Source organism: Cinclus cinclus, chromosome Z, assembly GCF_963662255.1.
Source record: "Cinclus cinclus chromosome Z, bCinCin1.1, whole genome shotgun sequence".
NCBI classification, from domain to species: domain Eukaryota; kingdom Metazoa; phylum Chordata; class Aves; order Passeriformes; family Cinclidae; genus Cinclus; species Cinclus cinclus.
In genome coordinates this window covers 59,605,821-59,624,179 of record NC_085084.1, presented here as the reverse complement: position 1 = coordinate 59,624,179, position 18,359 = coordinate 59,605,821, and the positions used below count along the sequence as shown (strand labels likewise).

At 37.9% G+C, this 18,359-nt stretch overlaps 1 protein-coding gene across 3 annotated transcripts in view; it reads right to left on the bottom strand.

Moving 5' to 3' along the window:
• Nucleotides 1–14,544: 14,544 nt before the first annotated feature.
• Nucleotides 14,545–18,359, bottom strand: part of FCHO2 (FCH and mu domain containing endocytic adaptor 2) — an 82,055-nt gene continuing 78,240 nt past the window's right edge. For all 3 annotated transcript variants that reach the window (XM_062513590.1, XM_062513591.1, XM_062513592.1), the window contains 2 exons: nt 17,028–17,192; nt 14,545–16,811 (listed from right to left, as the gene is read on the bottom strand). In XM_062513590.1, the coding sequence (XP_062369574.1) occupies nt 16,789–16,811; nt 17,028–17,192 (188 nt within the window). In that variant the 3' untranslated portion in view covers nt 14,545–16,788. The remainder of the gene's footprint in view (nt 16,812–17,027; nt 17,193–18,359) is intronic.

The following is an 18,359-nucleotide window of genomic DNA, read 5'->3' as shown; positions in this document are numbered from 1 at the left end:
CAGGCGCGGCGGCGCCCGCCCTGTGCCCAGCGCCCGGCCCGGCCCGGCCCGGCCCGGCCCGGCCCGGCCCGGCCCGGCCGCTGCTCCCCGCGGTCCTCGGCTCCCGTCAGGGCCTGTCCGCAGCTCCCACGTCTCCCATTTCACCGAATCACAGAATGTTCTTGAGTTAAAGGAACTCATACGTATCAGGTGCACCTTTCCAGTGCCCATACACAGACTGAACCCACAGCCTTGGCACTATTAGGACCAGGCTCTGGTTTCAGGAGGCCTTGTTGTTATAGTCCCTTAACACTTGCATTACCCCACACGCTTGGGAGCTTGTTAGGCAGCATAAAGACAGGTTGAGCCTAAATGTGACAGATATCTCAGTGTCGAGCCACTTTAGCTGGTGGAAATATAAGAAGATGCTTTTTTGCCAGGTACAAGCAGTGGAAGGAGGAAGAAGGTGGCTTTGGTAGCTGAGACGAGAGAGCTGTGATGTTGTAATGGTTTAAGATTTGCTAATTGTAATATGTTTTGCTGTGAAATAGGATTAGGAGTAAAAGCAAAGCAGGCCTAAAACTTCAAAAGGGAATAAAAAAATAAAACTTTATTAACAACACAAAGAATAATAATAAATTCAGAACATATTTTCAGACCAGTTCTTCTTTCCCCCTTTGTTACAGCTTAACAACATAGGGACACTTCAGTCCATTCCTTACTTAAATAATCTCTTTCAGTTCACTTTAGGGATAGGATTTTCTTTTTGTTTAGCTATCTTTTAGCTATCTTTTACCAAGAGAGGAAATCGCCAGTTCTTTCTTGACTCCACTTTTTCATGATTAACAGCTGCCCAGGATCTGCTATCATGAATTTCCTCCCACTTTAGTCTTTTCAGAACTGAGCTGCAGGCCATGTTAAAAAGTCACAGGGTATTACTTTTAAGGATGAGCTACTCAAAGGCAAAAGTTCTCTTCAGCTCACTTCTCTCTGTACATACTTCAATCCCAAGAACAGAGATCCCCCTTTTTCCCTCGGGGCAAAGGATCTTCCGAACGTTTCAAACGGCCCCCCGCCCCCCCGTGTATTTTTCCATGGTTTAAAGGAATTTTTTTGTGAAGTACTGTCCATCCCTATAACTTACAAAAAGATATTTCAGCCAACCTTCATGGCGTCTCCTCACTCTCCTAAAAACTTAGCTCTTGCTTCATTGACTTTGGTGTATCCTTTCTGTTCTTCTCCCTCTCACCCAAGGAAGGATGGAAAGTCTGTCAATCCTATCTGAGCACTGGAAAAGTTAAAATCTCACCCAGAAGTTGCAGGGGCTGTGCCAGGCCATGCCGGAGCTGTGTCAGGATCTCAGGGTGCCCAGGCCGTGCTGGGGGGGCCGGATGGAAACTGCAAAGCGCACGCAGAGGAGAAATGGGTGCCAAGGCCGTGTGTCCATGGCTTTCCCCCGGCGCTGCCCGCCCCCAGCTCCAGCCGCAGCCCGGGGGTTCTCCCTCTGCCCTGCCCAGCACACAAAGCCCTGGGGGCTCTCCCGAACCGGGCCCGGCTGCCTCCCCCCAGCCCGTGAGGGCGGCCGGGCGGGCTCGGCCACCCCAGGGCTGCTCCGAGCCGGGGCAGGGCAGGGCCCCCCGAGCCACGGACACACCGGGAAAAGGGCCAGGATCTCAGCAATGGGCTCGGCTTCTTTTGGTTATCGGGGCTCCTGGTTGGAAACGGGGCCCGGCAGCCTCCCGAGCCCAGCCCTGCCTGGCTCCACAGGAGAGGGACCCGGGCCAGGTCTGTGTTACCTTGTGAGAGGATGGAAATGAATGAGAGCTTTCCCGGGGTTTACTTGCTTCAAATGTGATCCACGGAGCGAACCGACTTTTCCAATTGGTTTCTCAGGCTGTCAACAACTAAACCAGGCTCCAACTGGTCCCATCAATTCACAGAGGAAGTCCTCTTGGAGGAAAACTTTCTAGTGTGCCCTCCTGCCAGGTGTCTTCAAGGTAAAACCAGCACAAGTGATTAAAGTGTTGCTTGACTGAGGGATACTTTTGTTGGACAGTACAATTGGGTGAAAATTCTATGTATGTTTCCCTAGGCAAACTGCATTTTGGTAGAGAGCAAGGGAAATTTGGAACTGAATTGATAAATAAAAAGTGTATGAAAAAAAGTTGTTTGATGTAGGACAGAGCTTTCATGGGGTAGAAGGCTTCAAGGTTTCCAGAACTGTAGTTTTCTGAGTGTTAATGACCCTTTGCTCTCTCAGCTTTTTATGTCCCTACTCAGCTACCATTGATGGGAAGGGCTTCAGGAATATAACACTTACAGTACTACTGTGAAGGGTCTCATGGTAAAGAGACTGGGAAGTAACAATTCCTATGTTGTGTGATGAGGGAAATATTCCAGTGAAGAATTTTTTAAGAAGTCTGAAAACAGCAAAAGAAAATGAGCTGTGCTTGTTTAAAAACACAAGCTGAAGATTAACTGTTGCCAAGACTGAGAGAGTATCAAAGGTAGAATCAGACTATTTTATGAAACCTGACAACAGTCACACAAGGAGATTTAGTTGTTTGTGTATCAGTTTTCTAATACCTGACTCTGGTCCTGGTTTTTTTTTTTTTTCAACATAGAGCTTAAATAATTAATAAAAATACTTCTGTGGTGCACACTGTATCAAGTATTTTGGTTCTCTGATACTAGTAAATTATTGGACCAGTGCTCTGATATATTTTCTCTTTTCCTGTTACATAAATAGTTTTTTATTTCATATAAATACTTCTTGTACCAAACCTAACATATCAAGAATTTCACTTAAAAATAAAAAAGGGTCAGTCATAACAATTAACCAGCTTGTTGGCCAGTTCCTACCTAAAAATTACTTCTGTCTACAAAAGCTGTCATCAGCTTTTCCCCTCCATCCACCACTTGTGTATCTTGTAGTCTTGGGCTTAAGGACTTGACCTCTACGATGAAAGAAGGGATTGAAAGAATATAATTCTTCAGTTCTTGAGATTCTGACTCAGCCTGGTATGAGTTTTCAATGCATTAAGTGGCTGTTGATTCCTGCCCTGGGACTGCAGTCATAAAACTTGAGCAATATGCTGTGATTTAAGATAATAATTACTTTTTAACAATGTATTTTTAAGCTTTTAAAATAGTAACTGTTGAACTACAAGAAATGCATGTTTTAAAGTCCCCGTTGTAAGTGGTGGTATTTGGCAAAAATGAAGTCATATTAATTTTTACCATACAGGAAGGTACTGAGAGTGATTTTTGTGTAGACTGGACATAGCTGTATGACAGTAGTTTCTGGATGTTAGTGCTAGTAGGGAAAATAAAGTATTTTTGACTGGCACGGAAAGCAATGCAAGAGCTATGAAAAAATGCAATGCATTCACAGCTAGAGTATGACAGGGAATCCAGAGCTACCAGAAAGTCATTGCTTTTGAAATTATTTCTGGGGTTACAGTCAGTAACACTCATGAAGACACAGACAGGAAGATTACTATTTGGAATGGTGAGCAGAGAAATATAATTGCCCATGATTTATTGATTGGGAATTAGTTGAGGCTATTTTGATGAAAGTCACTACTTACAGTGATAATCTGATGAAATATAAATGAAAATTACTAACTTTCCATTCCTCTTATTATTTTTTTAAATTTAGCAAATGTTTATAAATATCAAAGACATTTGGTTTGAACTGTTTGCCTGAAGATGATGGTCTCTAGGAAGAAGGGCACAAATGCAATGAGTAAGACTAAATGCTGGTCACTTCTAGGTTAAAATTTCACTGTGTGGAAGAGATATTAATATGTTGTGTGCAAGATAAGACAGGTCAATAAAACCACAGCTGTTGCAATCAGACATCTGAAATACTGGATGTGCTAAGACTGTGCTTCAGCTCAAAACGTTAAGCGTGATCGGCAGAATGTGTTGAAAACCCAGTGAGAGAATCCAGACAGTCCTAAACTGTCCTGGTGAAAATGTAAGCATCATAGAAATACCTAGTGTTTATAATTCACAGCACACTTTGAAGTTTTGTAGAAGATCCTTAAATCAAGGCTGATGCTACTTACTTTGTTTCAATGACAGTTGAGCTTTTGTTGGTATACTTTGAAGCAGGAGCTCCTGAAGAGTGCATGGAGGAAATGCATGATAAGTTTCACTTTATAATCACTACTTGCTTGCTGTGATGGTATGGTACAAATGACATGATGATGCAGAAGTCAGGAGTCATCCAGCTTTCCAGCTCCGACCAAGTTCTGTGCAGCCAGTTCACATTAGGAAGTTGGTGTGCACAGAAAGTACAAAGCTTGACTGAATAGTGAAGGACTGTGTGTTTTGGTTTATTTAGGTTCTGGTAGACTCAAAAGAAATACATAGAAATGCATAGATTCTGTACTTAGAAATACAAGTTAATAAAACACTTATTTCATTAAAATTGTCAATTTATAGGCTTAGAAAGGACAAAAGCATTGCTGCTAACATTCAGTAAGCTTTGGAACCAAACAATTAATCCTGAAATAATTATTCTATATAGTTCAGCAGATAGCTACACAAGAACCACAGGAAAGAGGATGTTGCTGGCTATACTGTAAGGGAGGATAAATGGGGGACTGACACCCTTCCCACAAAACAGTAGCCACCTGGGTCTGTGGCATTTGTACACTCATGCAGTGCATCCTAGTGACCTGTGATGATCCCTTCTCAGGAGAAACAGAGAATGACCTGAAGGCTCTCTGAATGACCTGAAGGCTCTCTTCAGGGCCTGGGCATGCCAGGAGTGTCCATGACTTGGCTGACAGTCACCATCTCCTCTTAATAAATCATCTTTCCCGACCACTCTGCTTCACCCATCTGAAAGGTGTGAAAATGCAGTTCAGTATTTCTGTTCGTAAATCACAGAATTACAAAATCAGAATAGTTTGGGTTGGAAGGGACCTTTAAAGGTCATCTATCCTAGCCTCCCTACAATGAGCAGGGGGTCAGAGCCCTGTCACATCTGACTGTGAATTGTTCCAGGTGTAGGGCAGCTACCATCAGTCTCAGCAACCTGTTCCAGTGCTGCATCACCATTATCATAAAATATCTCTTCCTTATACTTATTCTATATCTACCCTTTGTTCAGTTTAAAACAATTACCCTTCATCCTATTTCAACAGGCCCTGCTGAAGGGTCTACACCCTTTTTTTTTTTTTTTTATAAGCCCCAAGTATTGAAAGGAATTGAGAGAGAAGTGATTAAAAATTAATGAAATTCAGAGAGGTTATGCATTAACCCTCATAAAAATCAAATAACTTTGTTTTAGCCAGAAGTAGATCCATATCTCAAATCTGTATCCTAATTTGTTGGGTTTACTTATTCTATTTGCATTTGATTTTTAAGAGAAAGGCATGACAGTATTTCAGCTGGTGGCATCAGAAACCCATAAGCTCTTGCACTGTGCTGTGATGATATTGGGATGAGGAAGTGAGGCTAAGACAATGCGTGCACCCATCAGAATGGGTCTGGGGCAGACAACTTTACCTGGCTGAAGGCTGTGCTGCTTCTCACAGTCAGGAATTGAATCCTGAAGAAGGCCAGCTTGGTCATATGGCGGAAGGAAGGAAAGAGGAATGCAAAAATCTTCTATTACTTCTCATCTAGTGCATGTAGACATCCAGTCTGGACTTGAGGAAATCTTTCCATGTGTTAGAAAAGCATTTTTGAAATCCTAAAACACATATAATTTTCTGTTCAAGATTTTATCATAGGTGCCCTTATTTAAAAGGAATAGAAGACCAGTAGGTTGGATGGACACTTAGCCGGGAAAAAAAACACACATTGATTATGTGACATTGACTGAGTTCCCTTAGCTTTTGAATGTAAATGAGTAAGTGTCACCAGTTCAGGAGAAGGTACTAAAAAGGCATTGAAATGCTGGAGCATGTCCAAAGAAGGACAACAAAGCTGATGAAGTATCTGGAGCACAACACCTTGAGGAGCAGCTGAGGAAGCTGGGGTTGTTTAGCCTGGAGAGAAAGGGTCTCAGTGGAGACCTTATAGCTCTCTACAGCTGCCTGAAAAGAGTGAGGAGGTGGGGGTTGGTCTCTTCCAAGTGATAAGCAATAGGACAAGAGGAAAAAGCCTAGAATTGTTACAGGGGAAATTTAGATTAGATACCAAGAAATATTTCTTCACTAAAAGGGTAGCCAAGTATTGGCATAATCTGCCCGGGGAAATGGAGAAACCATCCCTGCAGGAAATTTAGAGACATGCAGACATGGCACTTGGAACATGGTTTAATGGTGGACTTGACAGTGCTGCATTAGTGGTTGGACTCGATTACTTTTAAGTCTTTTCCAATCTAAATTGTTACTCCAGGGGCTGATTGCTCACTTCTAGGCTACAAGCTCAGACTGCTTACTTTGTGTGACCTGGGACATTTGAATTTTTGTTTGCTGGAGATCTCCACCCAGATGTTTTTCTGCTCCCATCCAAATCTGTTTTACAGAGCTGTAGATGCTGGTTTTGTGCTTGCCCATAGTTTAAATAAAAGTGAGACTTTGAATTCTCAGACTGAGAACAGGTCCCAACTGGGAGGTGAGGATTTATTTGGAAGTATACAATGACATCTATAATTTTGATTTTTGCACTACTGAATATAATTGAGTTGAGTAGTCAAAATGTGCTTGTTTACATCTGTCTTATTAAAAGGATCAATGTTTATACAAGAGATATAGTCACCCTCTACCATCAGTGTACTATATCAGAGCTAAGGATGCTGTACTTGGCCCTCTTGGATTGACATTCTAATAGAAAAGAATATTTCTATAAAAGTGTAGAGCAGAATTTTTTGAGGTTGTGTGCCAAACATTATTAGCTTGATAAGTATTTTGTTCACTTCCGGGCTGGAAGCCATTAATTCACCAAAGCTGCTCCCCTCCTCAGCTGGACAGGGAAGAGAGGATAAAACAAGCCTCATGGATTGAGATAAGGACAGGGAGAGATAATTTATTTATTAATTACTGTCATGGGCAAAACACACTTGATTTGGAGAAATTAACTGAATTTATTACCACTCAAAATCAGAGCAGGGAAAATAGAAGTAAAACAAATCTTAAAACCACTTTTCCCTCAGGCTCTACCTCCTCATCATGGCAGTGCAGAGAGATAGGGGATGAGGGTTACAGTCAAGCTTTGTTCCTGCCCCTAGCAGAGGACTCCTTTTCCTGTTCCAGCATGTGGTCCCTCCCACAGGAGACAGTTCTCCATGAACTTATCAAGTGTGAGTTCATCCCACAGGCAACAGCTCTCCAGAACTGGTGCAATGTGGGTCCCTCTTCCACAGGGTGCAGTTCTTCAAGAATGGGCTGCTCCAGTGTGGGCTCTCCACAGGGTCACAAGTGCTAGGGGTCTATGGGTCTCAAGATCCTCCATTCTTCCGTGGCTGCAATGGTATCTGTGCAATGACTTTTTTTTTTTTTAATCTTTGTAAATATGTTACCCTAGAGGTTCTGCCACAACCACTGATGGCCTTGGCCTTGTCAGTAGCAGACCCATCTCACAGCTGGCTGGCATGGGCTATATAGGATATGGGGAAAGCTTCTGAAAACTTATTTTTCTGATAACAGTACTTTTGCCATACATGGAATACTATTCTACCTTGGTTAATATAAGCTGAGATGAAGTAACTCCTTAGGCTTTGACAATATAAAATAGACTCAAATCACTGGTGTTCTATTCCACTGGTTTTGCAAGTCCAACAGCTTTTTTTTTTTTTTCAATAGCCTCCATATAGATTTTAAAGGCAGGTAAATGAATAATGTTAAGATTAATTTTCTCTACCTCTGCATTTGACATGTTGGTGCATCTTGTTTAAAAAACTTGAAAAAAGAAGCAAGGATTTTTATCTTATTCATTGCCAGTACTTTCACACATGATTATAAATGCAGTATAAGTAATTTTGGTTGGGTTGTTCTGGGGCTTTTTTCTTTTTTGGTAGTGGGCACCTTATCTAAGCTGATTTTTTTGGTGATGTTTTGCTTACTTTTTCTATTTATCTTGATGTTATAGATGATAATTAATTTCCATGCAGTCTCAAAGTTTGTTTTCCCATATTAAGTAATTCATCATCACAGAAGTAAGGCAGGTTTATTTCTTCTGAGTGTTGCAGGTGCATGTCTGTGCATGACGTATCTAGGCACTGGAGCTAAAAGCCTTTCTTTAACTAACAGTACCTATGGGAGGGTACTGCCACACCACTAAGATACTTGCTTCCCAGTGTTAAAAGATATTAAATGTCTTTGTGGCACTGCAGGTAGTTGAATTCTCTCAAACTCAGATTTCTATTACTTATTCAGGAAATTTGTAGCCGGAAGTAATTTCTGAAAGCCTTGAGACAGAAACGAAGGGAGAGGATTGGTCTATCTGCCATGAAGAATTTCTGAATATTGATAATATTTTTTTTTTCTTCAGACAAATTTCCTTTTTATATTATACTCAAAACAAGGAACCACTGATACATCTGAGGCAAGATTTATCTGAGGAAAGAAGCCTCACCAAGGTTTATGTCTTCTCTGTGCAGTATGTGACTATATTATAGTGTATAGAATTCAGCTTTGTGGTAGAGCTCTAATTGAAGGGATAAGAATATTTGAATTGGTCCATAATATGTACCTGAATAATATCAGACATCTTAATTGTCTTTAAGGGTCTCATATGATCTGTCATGGATGTAGGAAAACATGGATGGAGATTGCAGGAAGTTTGGTAAAACTTCAGGTCTTTGTCCCTGCTTTGAGCTTGTGGGAACTGGGTAGATGATGTTCAGAGTTTCCTCTAGCCTCAGATCTTCTGTGATCCCATGAAGATCTGCAGACTTTTCACAAGATCTAGTGCTGGATTACTTAAGAATAGTTCAGGAAAGTCCTTGGTTATCCCAAAGGGTTGTTATTTTGTCCCAACTTATTTGATACTATGGCATCCTCCGGCCATTTTGGATGACAGTGAAGTAGTTAAAAACTGCACTTGAGATCTAGCTTATGTTTGTACTCTAACATTTTGTCATCTGCAAAACTTCAGGTTTTTTAACATCAGTAATTGTAAAAATATTAGATATTGTGAAGTCTGCAGGAGTCCACCAGAATGGTGTTTAAAGTTGATTCCCTCTTCAGTTACATCTCAAGACTAATTTTTTAATTATGTTCTTGCATTGCTCTAGTTATAAACCCAACGTTGTGTACTTCTAAATCAGGCATCTTACATAAATCCTTTTTTCCTTTGACCCTATTATTCTTATGATCCAGATTTTCAACCTAATCCTAAATTAGTTTAAGACCTTTATTTGGTACATCCATGACTGACACTAATTATGTTAAAGGTTTTTTAATTTTCTCACCAAGTTTTATATTAGAGTTATTTGGATTGACACCTTTTCTTTTTTTCTTCATTTTCTTCTGTAATGGTGTTATCTGTCTTTTAATCTTCTAATATTTTCCAGTATTTGAGAATCACTGAAATAAAAATTAATGATCCATGGTATGGCTTTTTCAACTTCCTAAATTCTTGGATGTTTTTTATCTGATATGCTGGTTTAAAAATATTTAGCTTTAGTAAATGATGTATTCATATCTCTCTTTATATACGCTTGGATTGCAAAGTATTTTCACCATGTGACTTCATGATCTAGATAACCTTTAAGAGATGTGGCAAAATATTTACTTAATACTTTTCTTTCTCACTCTTTTTGTTTTTACCAATGCTGGCATTTCAACCTGTATGGTACCATAATATAGTGGAAGTTAAATATTTTTGTTGTGCTTTGGAGCAAGCACCTATTTATCACCCTCAGTCAAACTATCTCCATGGACTTTCCTACTCCTGTGTTTAATTTGCTTTTCTTATCAATCTTGTATAGTTTATAATTTCAGGATTTAAAGCCACTATTAAGAGAAGTCTTCCCTTATGTCATTGGAGCCATCTGCTTTTAGTCCCCGTCTCTGACTGTGATTTAGTGAACAAGTGGCCTGGGCTGGTGCTGTGTTGTTGCCTAAATTGGGAGATCTCATTCCCTATCCCGTCTTTACCCCTAGGTGAGGAATCCCTATCTGCCAGATCCTCCTGCAAGTTGGTTCAGTTGGCTTAACTTAGAATGGAATTTTCTTGTTTTCTGGTTTTGACTTATGTTTGGTTGGTAAGCTGAATTACAAGCAGATATGTATATACTTTCTAATACTCACTTGAATCATTACTTGTAAACATCTGGTTTGCTTATATGTTGTAAATATACAAGTCACGCGTCTCTAAATATAGAGACAATAGCAGCAATAACCATCAAAACACCTACCTTGCTGGGAGAGAGGCAAAGAAGGGCTTCCTAAACTTTAATGTAGATACAGAAAAAGTATGGAACACTTTTAAATGTTGAAGAGAATAGAAAATCCTTTAACTAAAGGCAAGTGTCCAAAAGAGACTTAACAAGAATTTAAAAACAATTGTATTATAACGAGTCTTTGACTGAACGGATGGGTAAGATATTGTTCCTTACGAACACCAGCCAAGGTCTTAACAATATTCTATTGCTTTTACAATTTCAGGAAAAAAAAAAAAAACCAAAACAAAACTGAAAAGATCATTGAATGAAGTAGCAGGAGATGGCAAGTTACCACTTAGCTTTTACAGGGTTCATGCAGAAATCTGTTTTCTGTTCAGACTCTGTTGTGTGTGGCACCATATGCTGTGAATACTGTACAGCTTCTGTGAAGAGTACATAGCAGGACACTGGTGCTGCTTGTCATAAACACAATGTCTTTTTGCTCCACACACTAAAATAATGGCAAGAGTAGTCTGTTGTCAGTAGCTGAAATAATGAACATATCTTTTGGATACTAGTGCTCCTGCTGTGTTTTGGTACAAACACCTTTACTGATGACCTAGATAGAAGATATAGTTGAGTCTATGTTCCTGGTTCCAGAAGGACAGGAACAGCTCAAGACATTTTTTTCTTATAAACTGATGCTGAGGTAACAGTTACCACTTCAAGAACAGTGTAACACTTATTTAAAAGCTTTTGTTACAACTTGTAACAACAGCTGTTTTTTTTCTTACATTCAGTAGCATGAAAAGCCAGAAACTGCACTGCTGCTGCCTGTACAAGGGATGAAGTCCTTCCTGAAACACAGATTATGGTTTCATGCTTCTTTTTTAAAACCATGTTACTGTAGGACTGTTTAGAGCTGGAGAATCACTTGGAGGAATGACTAGAAAATGTTGTTTGCTGAAACTGTCTTGAATTCTAATGCATGTTTTTTTGGGGATCCCTTGGGGGAACAGCTGGCAAAAGCACTGCCACCTGAAGCAGTCTGAAAAGGTCATAGCTGACGAAAATGGGGGAGCACGTTCCATATTTCTCTCACTGGGAAACTTACTGTTTCCTGTAAGCAAAGGCTGGTACTTGGGTGAGTGCAATAGTGACAAGTTCTAGCTCACAGCTAGGTAGTTGGAGAAGACACCCTCCATGTTCTCACCTCATATTAAAGATACAACTTCTCTTTTGAGAAGTTTGGTGGTCTCAAATGTCTTGCAAAATCCTAAGAAAGTAGCTCTAATGGCCTATAATCCTGAATTTATTTTACATATTCACTTCCTCTACGGGAAAATTGTGGGCAAATACATATTCTTCCCATTATTCTGTAGGGAACACTTGTGCCCACATTCATTTTGCCCTGTAATTTCCTTATTTTTTCTGCCATGAGTGTAGTGTTTGCTCTATACTACATCTGTACTATCTAAAGAAATTATGCCAGACTAACAGCGGTCATCTGAGTGCTAAGTTTCTTGTGCTAGATGTACAGGATACAGTTTTTACATTGAGAAAAAAAATCTGCATTTTAGTCCTGAAATAAAACAAAATTTATTCTGTAATCTCACTAGAAGCAGACATCCAGTCTGCTGTTTCTAATCAAGTGACTCAGAGCATGGATCTGTGATTTCAGCACAGAAGTAAGAAGGGACTCATGCACACAGGCCAAGGGATTCTCACTGGTGAAAGAGAAACTTGCATTGAAGAATGAGGTCAGGTGCTTAGGGGCTGAAAGTTCTGTCTGTTCTCTGCCTTTGATTCTATGTCTAAATCCATGGTCCTGTAAGGCCAGAGAAAGAGTTCAACACAGGTGGAAGGTAAACCATGGTTTTTGAGCTTAAACTGTTGGGTTTTGGTTTTCTTCCATCCCAAGCTGCACTGGTGCATCTTACCTGGACACAATGTCATCAGTACTAACACTGGGGCAGCCTTAACATTTCTGTATTAGTGATAACTACTCATATAACCTATCAATGATAAGAGTGGGAAACAGAAGGGAAGGCTGTGGATATTATATAAGGAGCTTATCAAACAGTAGAGCAGGAGGAGACATCTGGAGGGGAGAATCAGCAATTATTATAAAAATGGGCTGCTTCCTTAATCAGGATGGAGAAAGATTTGAGTGACTGCTGAACACATTACCACTGCTAACTTTCTGGAGCAGAAAACATGATTTAAGAACTAAGAACTTCAGGAAGACAGGTTGGGACATGATAAAAAAAAAAAAAAAGTTGAATAATCAAATAGGGAAATTGGCATGATTTATGGCTTATAATTATTAAATGTTTTAAAAAACCTCCTGAGTAATTATAACTAAGTTACAGAACAAGACCTTTAAAAATAAATTCAGCTGGGACAATGGCAAACAAAAATAATATTTTAGGTTACAGTAGTTAAAATAGCCATGCCAGATTTAAAAACAAAAATAATTGACTCCAAAGGAAGTGAAAAAGCAGTTCCAGAAAATGCAGAATTAAAGAGTTTGGTAAGAAATCCATAAGAGGCCTCTCATGTTTTAAAATGATTTAATTCTTTTAAGATTGTATGCCTTATATTGGTTATTGAATGAACTAAGGGAGAATCCAAAAATCAACATGTCAGTAAACATGCAGGTCAAAGTGAGCTGAGGAAGAATACTTACTGGTGTAATAATATGTAGAATTAAAGATTAAAATTATGTTTTCAGTTGAGAGACTTTGTAATCAGTCCAATCAAGGGTATCTCAACAGTAGATAAGTTATCTGATGCTTTAGTACTTTGAACTGTTTTTAGCTTATGCTACGCTTGGAGGAATTCCTGGCTTTTTTTCTTGCATGCTCTTAAGTATAATTTCCCTTTCAAAACAACTGAAATGGAAACCAGTTATCTAGCAATTGCAAAACTAGATAGGCATCTTAACATCTGTGTATCTTAAGCTTTGCAAACATACAAGACTTGAAATGCAATTCTTTTTGCCATGATGCAAGACCTTGCTTTTTAGTTAGATAGCAAAACTCACCACAGTTGTAATTCGCATGCTGTTCCAGTTCATAATCAAATACCTTGGCTCCTTCAAATACCCTACATAAATGCTATTTGGCAGTGGTAGAGATAGGTTTCCCTGAAAAACTACCTGATCATGTACTTAGATAATCACAAACCTGCTTGGACAGTAGTGATCCAGTTTGCAGCAGTTGGGAACAGTATGTGGGTGCAAGTCAAGTGTTAACAGATGTGCCAGAGCAGCCTCTGTCAGATCTGTTACACTTTAAGTTCAATGAATACTAGAAGAACTGAGCAGCACATCCCTAACCAATAATACATCCCCTTTTTACATCCCTAACCAATAAATGAGGTGCTGGGGGAGCAGAAAGCAAATGACACATTAGGTCTCCAAGGCTTTAGCCTGTTCTTTGGCCAGTGTTGAAGACCAGACTACTGTGTTAGATGGACCATTCAGTCTGACCACTAAGCACTTGTGTTCTTCATTCCTGCCTGCCAGCAGAAGATAAGAATCAAGCCCTTGGACCATTGCTTTCCTGCATGACAAGAATGGTACCTCTATTGCAGTGATATCCAACCAGCTGAGAGAGTGAATTTAATAAGTCATTACTTACTAGGCCTCTACAGGCCTTGGGATTAGTAGGAAACAGATTCAAAACCATGTGTTCAGTTTCAACTTCTGTGCGATGCTCAAAGCTTAGAAGGACTAAATCATGCAGACTACTGAAGAAGTACTAAACTGTCTATCCTTTTTGACTGGTGGAACATTAGAAATCAGAAAGAATTACTTTAATCTTGTCACTAATTCTTCTCCTGCACACACAAGATATAGCCTTATTAATGAAGATATAATGTGGAGCATTTGATAGCACTATTTACAGACAGAAGCTCATGTTCACAGGTTAAGATTTTTCTCATAAATATATCCACAGTTTTGCCTAATTTGACTTATTAGTGAGGTGAATCAATTTAGTAAAGACATAGGGCACTACAGACATCTCAGACATTCCAGTTTAGTAAAAATGAAATGTTTTGGAGAAGTCATATTTCCATCCACCTTCTCTGTGATGATTTTAAATATACCAAAGAGTTCATAATGATCTCTACCCTTTATAATTTCACAATCAATCTTTTCAAATGTTCAATACAGGCATGGTTTTGCTCTATTACCTTATTGCTTTGAAGATCAGTGGAACTTAACTGCAAAAGTACAGGCAATATAAATCAGTATTTAAATTATATATTACATGTTTATTATGGGTGCAAATTTTTAAAATTTACATTTTTTGAAAATTCAGTGTATTTACAATTTTTGAAAGATAAACTTGTATGCTCTAATTTACAGTCTAACGTAGTAACAATTCATAAAAATTCAGATCCTTTAGAGTTGTGTTTACAAATTAATTTCCTTAGGAGGCAGCTACAAGGGATATTGCTGTATACACAAGCAAGAACCAGCTTGCTACATATTTTTTTTATTTAAGATCAGATAGTTACACATACTTTTTACATTGTTTTTGAATTTCTTTACAAAATGTCTATATAAACTTGTATGGCTTCAAAATTGTAACCTGCACCCAATGCAAATGTATGAAAAACACCTGAATGAAGGCTAGTTTGAAAGTGCTGAAACATTAACTACTTCATTTAACTTAAAGATTAATGTAATACTTGATTAAAAATAGCAATAATAGGTTTGGGTTTTCATTAATAAAATATTGTTGTGTTAATCAGATTGATTGTAAAGCAGGTTACAACTGAAATTCCAATAAAAATGCTACCATTTTATGACTTGTAAATTTATCATCAATAAGATTAGCAAAATATACTCTTCCAATCAAATCTACAGTACACTATGTTCTTAGTACTAACAATGAAACTCTCACCAGCAAAAGTGTCTAGTGTACATGACAATTTATGCAGCTTCTACAAAGGCATAATTTCTTCTAAAGCTTCAGCAGTCCAATTCATTACTGGCTTTGCATGAATTAACTCAAGCATGTTTTACTGTTTTAATAGAGAATTTGAAATAGATACTGATATGCTAAATGTTCATTTGAAATTGCCACATGCAGGTTATTTAATTATTTTGCTCCAATGCTTATGATTTCAACATTACAAACGAACAACTTGGTAATACAAATACATAGAAAACGTTCTAAATTAGTGACTTGCTTTAAAAAATTGTTACTAATGTGTCACATCCCCGTTCTTAGGCTGCAGCAAGCAGATTATATTAAAATACAAATATCAAAATTGCTAGTTATATTAAACAAAAAAGAATACATGACAGGATTTGTCATCCTGCAGCCATAAAATATCGTTTTTAAATGCCTCCTGAAGTACTATGTGTACATTCACATCACACATCCCCAAAAACACTCAGAGTCTGAAGATTTATAGCCAAAGCAAAGAGTAACACTATCTGCTTTTAGAAGTTTGTTTTTCCTATCTTCACTTATTTTTCAGATTCTTCTCTTTGGTGACATTAAAATTACTTAATAAAAAATTTCCAAATCCTGCATGATGCAGCTCCCTTTATTAAAGCCACATTTAACTGCAATTATTCCTTGAGGAAGTAATTCAGTGTTTTAAATTTCTTTTAAAACAAACTACAGTTTTTGCAAACCTGACTTCTAAATAAATTGAAAAAAGAACTTTTATAGAGTCGCGTGTATAATCCAAACACCATGCTTTCTTGATGAAGAGCCAAACTTTGAAAAAGGAAGAGAGGCACGTGAGTTTCAAATTGAATAGGCACATGCTTATTTGAAAGGCACAAATGTTACACAATTAATATAAAAATAAATTAAATCTACTGCATTAACTCAAACTATCACAAGGCCCAAAAAATTTTACTAACTGCAGAAGTAAATCTCTGCTGTGTTTTGCAATTTGTAACACATTGCACTTAATTTAAAAAACCCCTATGTAAAACAACTTATGTTTTAATAATATATGATATATGGGTATCAATTTACTTTTATAGATCTCTAACTCAGTTGGTCTTGTGGTAAGAATGGAAAGAACTACATGAGACTTAGCCTCTGCTATCTTTATAAACTGTCAATTCAAAGCTGGCAATTAAAGAATCTGAAAAATGAGTATTACTTATGAAAAGCTCAAATATTTCTTACTAGCGCTCCTACATTTTTAGGTTTACAGTACAACATAAAAATTTCATACTTTCATTACAACTGTGGATTACTATTTTGACCTCCTCTATACAAAATTACTAATTTTTCAGCAAATTTTCCCAAGTATTGCAGTTGATCATTTACAGACAGTGTTGAAGTTAATTTCAGTGCTATTGTAAAGTAATAAAAAGTTTCCAAAATTACTCTAAAAAGTGCATTTACTTTCTGTAGTTTAGCCTCAAAGTAGGTCAATATTTTGGAAAAATTAATGCATGTTAAAATAGTGTTTGAAAAGTAGAGAGGGCAGAGTGTGTTTCTTGCAATGCTGATCTGATGACTTTCACAGGTACATCAACAGTCTGCCATATACCGTCCTGAAAAACAAAGGTAAGTTTTTTGCAGTCAGTAGATAAACCAGGTTTTGTCAATATTTTCCTTGGAGAAGTTTGAATAACTATGGAAAACCAAACTGACTTGTCAGAAATGTTTCAAATAAAGAGCAACTATTATTTAACAGTTTCATATTTTAGAATTTAACACTAGAGGATATATAACATTAATTGGAATATATAAGCATGTCAATGTCTTACCAGTGGCAAATCTCTTCTTAAGAAGGGAAAGCCGATAGCCAGTGCCTACGAGTTCCACATCTGCTCCTGAAAGGGTGCTTCCTTCACTGATGAATTGCACTGCAAGCGTTGCTGGTTTACTGGGTCCTCCTGAAAGCTCAAATTTTGCCCTGAGGGATCCAGAACCTATAAAAACAACAAAACTGAGAAGCTGATTATTTTGCAAGAACTAAATGATCTCCCCAAATTTTTAGTACTAAGAAGTGAAACTAAGATGGTGACCTTTGAGATCTATTCCCAGTGGCAGCCCTACATACACTTTAAAAAGAGGTAAGAATACAAGTCTGGTTTTTTCAATGGTCTTTTAAAGACAATGACTAGTGAATGACTTAAAGAGAAACACTATAAATTTCTGCAAGATTATCTAAAATGTGGGTAATCACTTACTACTTATCTGATTGGCCTTTAACCATTTTTGCACTTACTACCATTTTGCACTTACTACTATCTATCTTGTGGTAGATGGTACCTTATTGATAGATAGGAGATACTATCTGCTTTTCACTAGAAGATTTGAAATTACATCACAAATTTAAGCGTTGTCATGATCTGTCTGGATGAAAGTACATGAACAAAAACATTGGAAGAAATGCAGTTCTACAGTAATGTACCCAGAGGAAAGAAATGACTATGTTTCCAATAAAGACAAGGTCTGATTAAATACTTCTCACAAATTTCAGTTTATATTTTTCAGAGACAGTGGTGAAGTGGCATCACTTTTATACTGCTATAAAAGCAATAAAAATTCAAAATTACTTTTAGTACATTTCTGTAGGCAATGAAAAGCATTTTCAAAATCCCCACATTGCTACTACTTTCTAGTTTTAAAACAGGTCTTTTCTTGTTCTTGTGAAGTGTGCTGGGAAAATGAGATTTAAATTAAAATCAATGGAATCATTTCACTTTAAAACAACTTGCTATTCCTATCAATAAGGACTGCTATATTACAAGGAAAGTTGGTAACTTAAATGTTACTGAGGTAAAAGCAGGAACTAAAAGAAATTGTTTCAAACAGTGGCTTGTTCGTGATAAATTTAGCTTAAGATCAATTTAATTTCTTCAGTAGGTATTTCTGTAAACTGGAAATTCTTTCTACTCTAAACATGGAAACTCATATATTCAAGTGCTTTGAAAGTTTGTTCCCTGCTTTATCCTTCTCCAACTGACAGATCACATAATATGTTGGACCATAAAAAAAACCCCAAAATTTTATCATGCTGTCCACCAGGAAAAAAGACTTGAAGACACTTGTCCTGACATTGACAGTGTTTGTGAAACTTCTCCCTTTGCTTC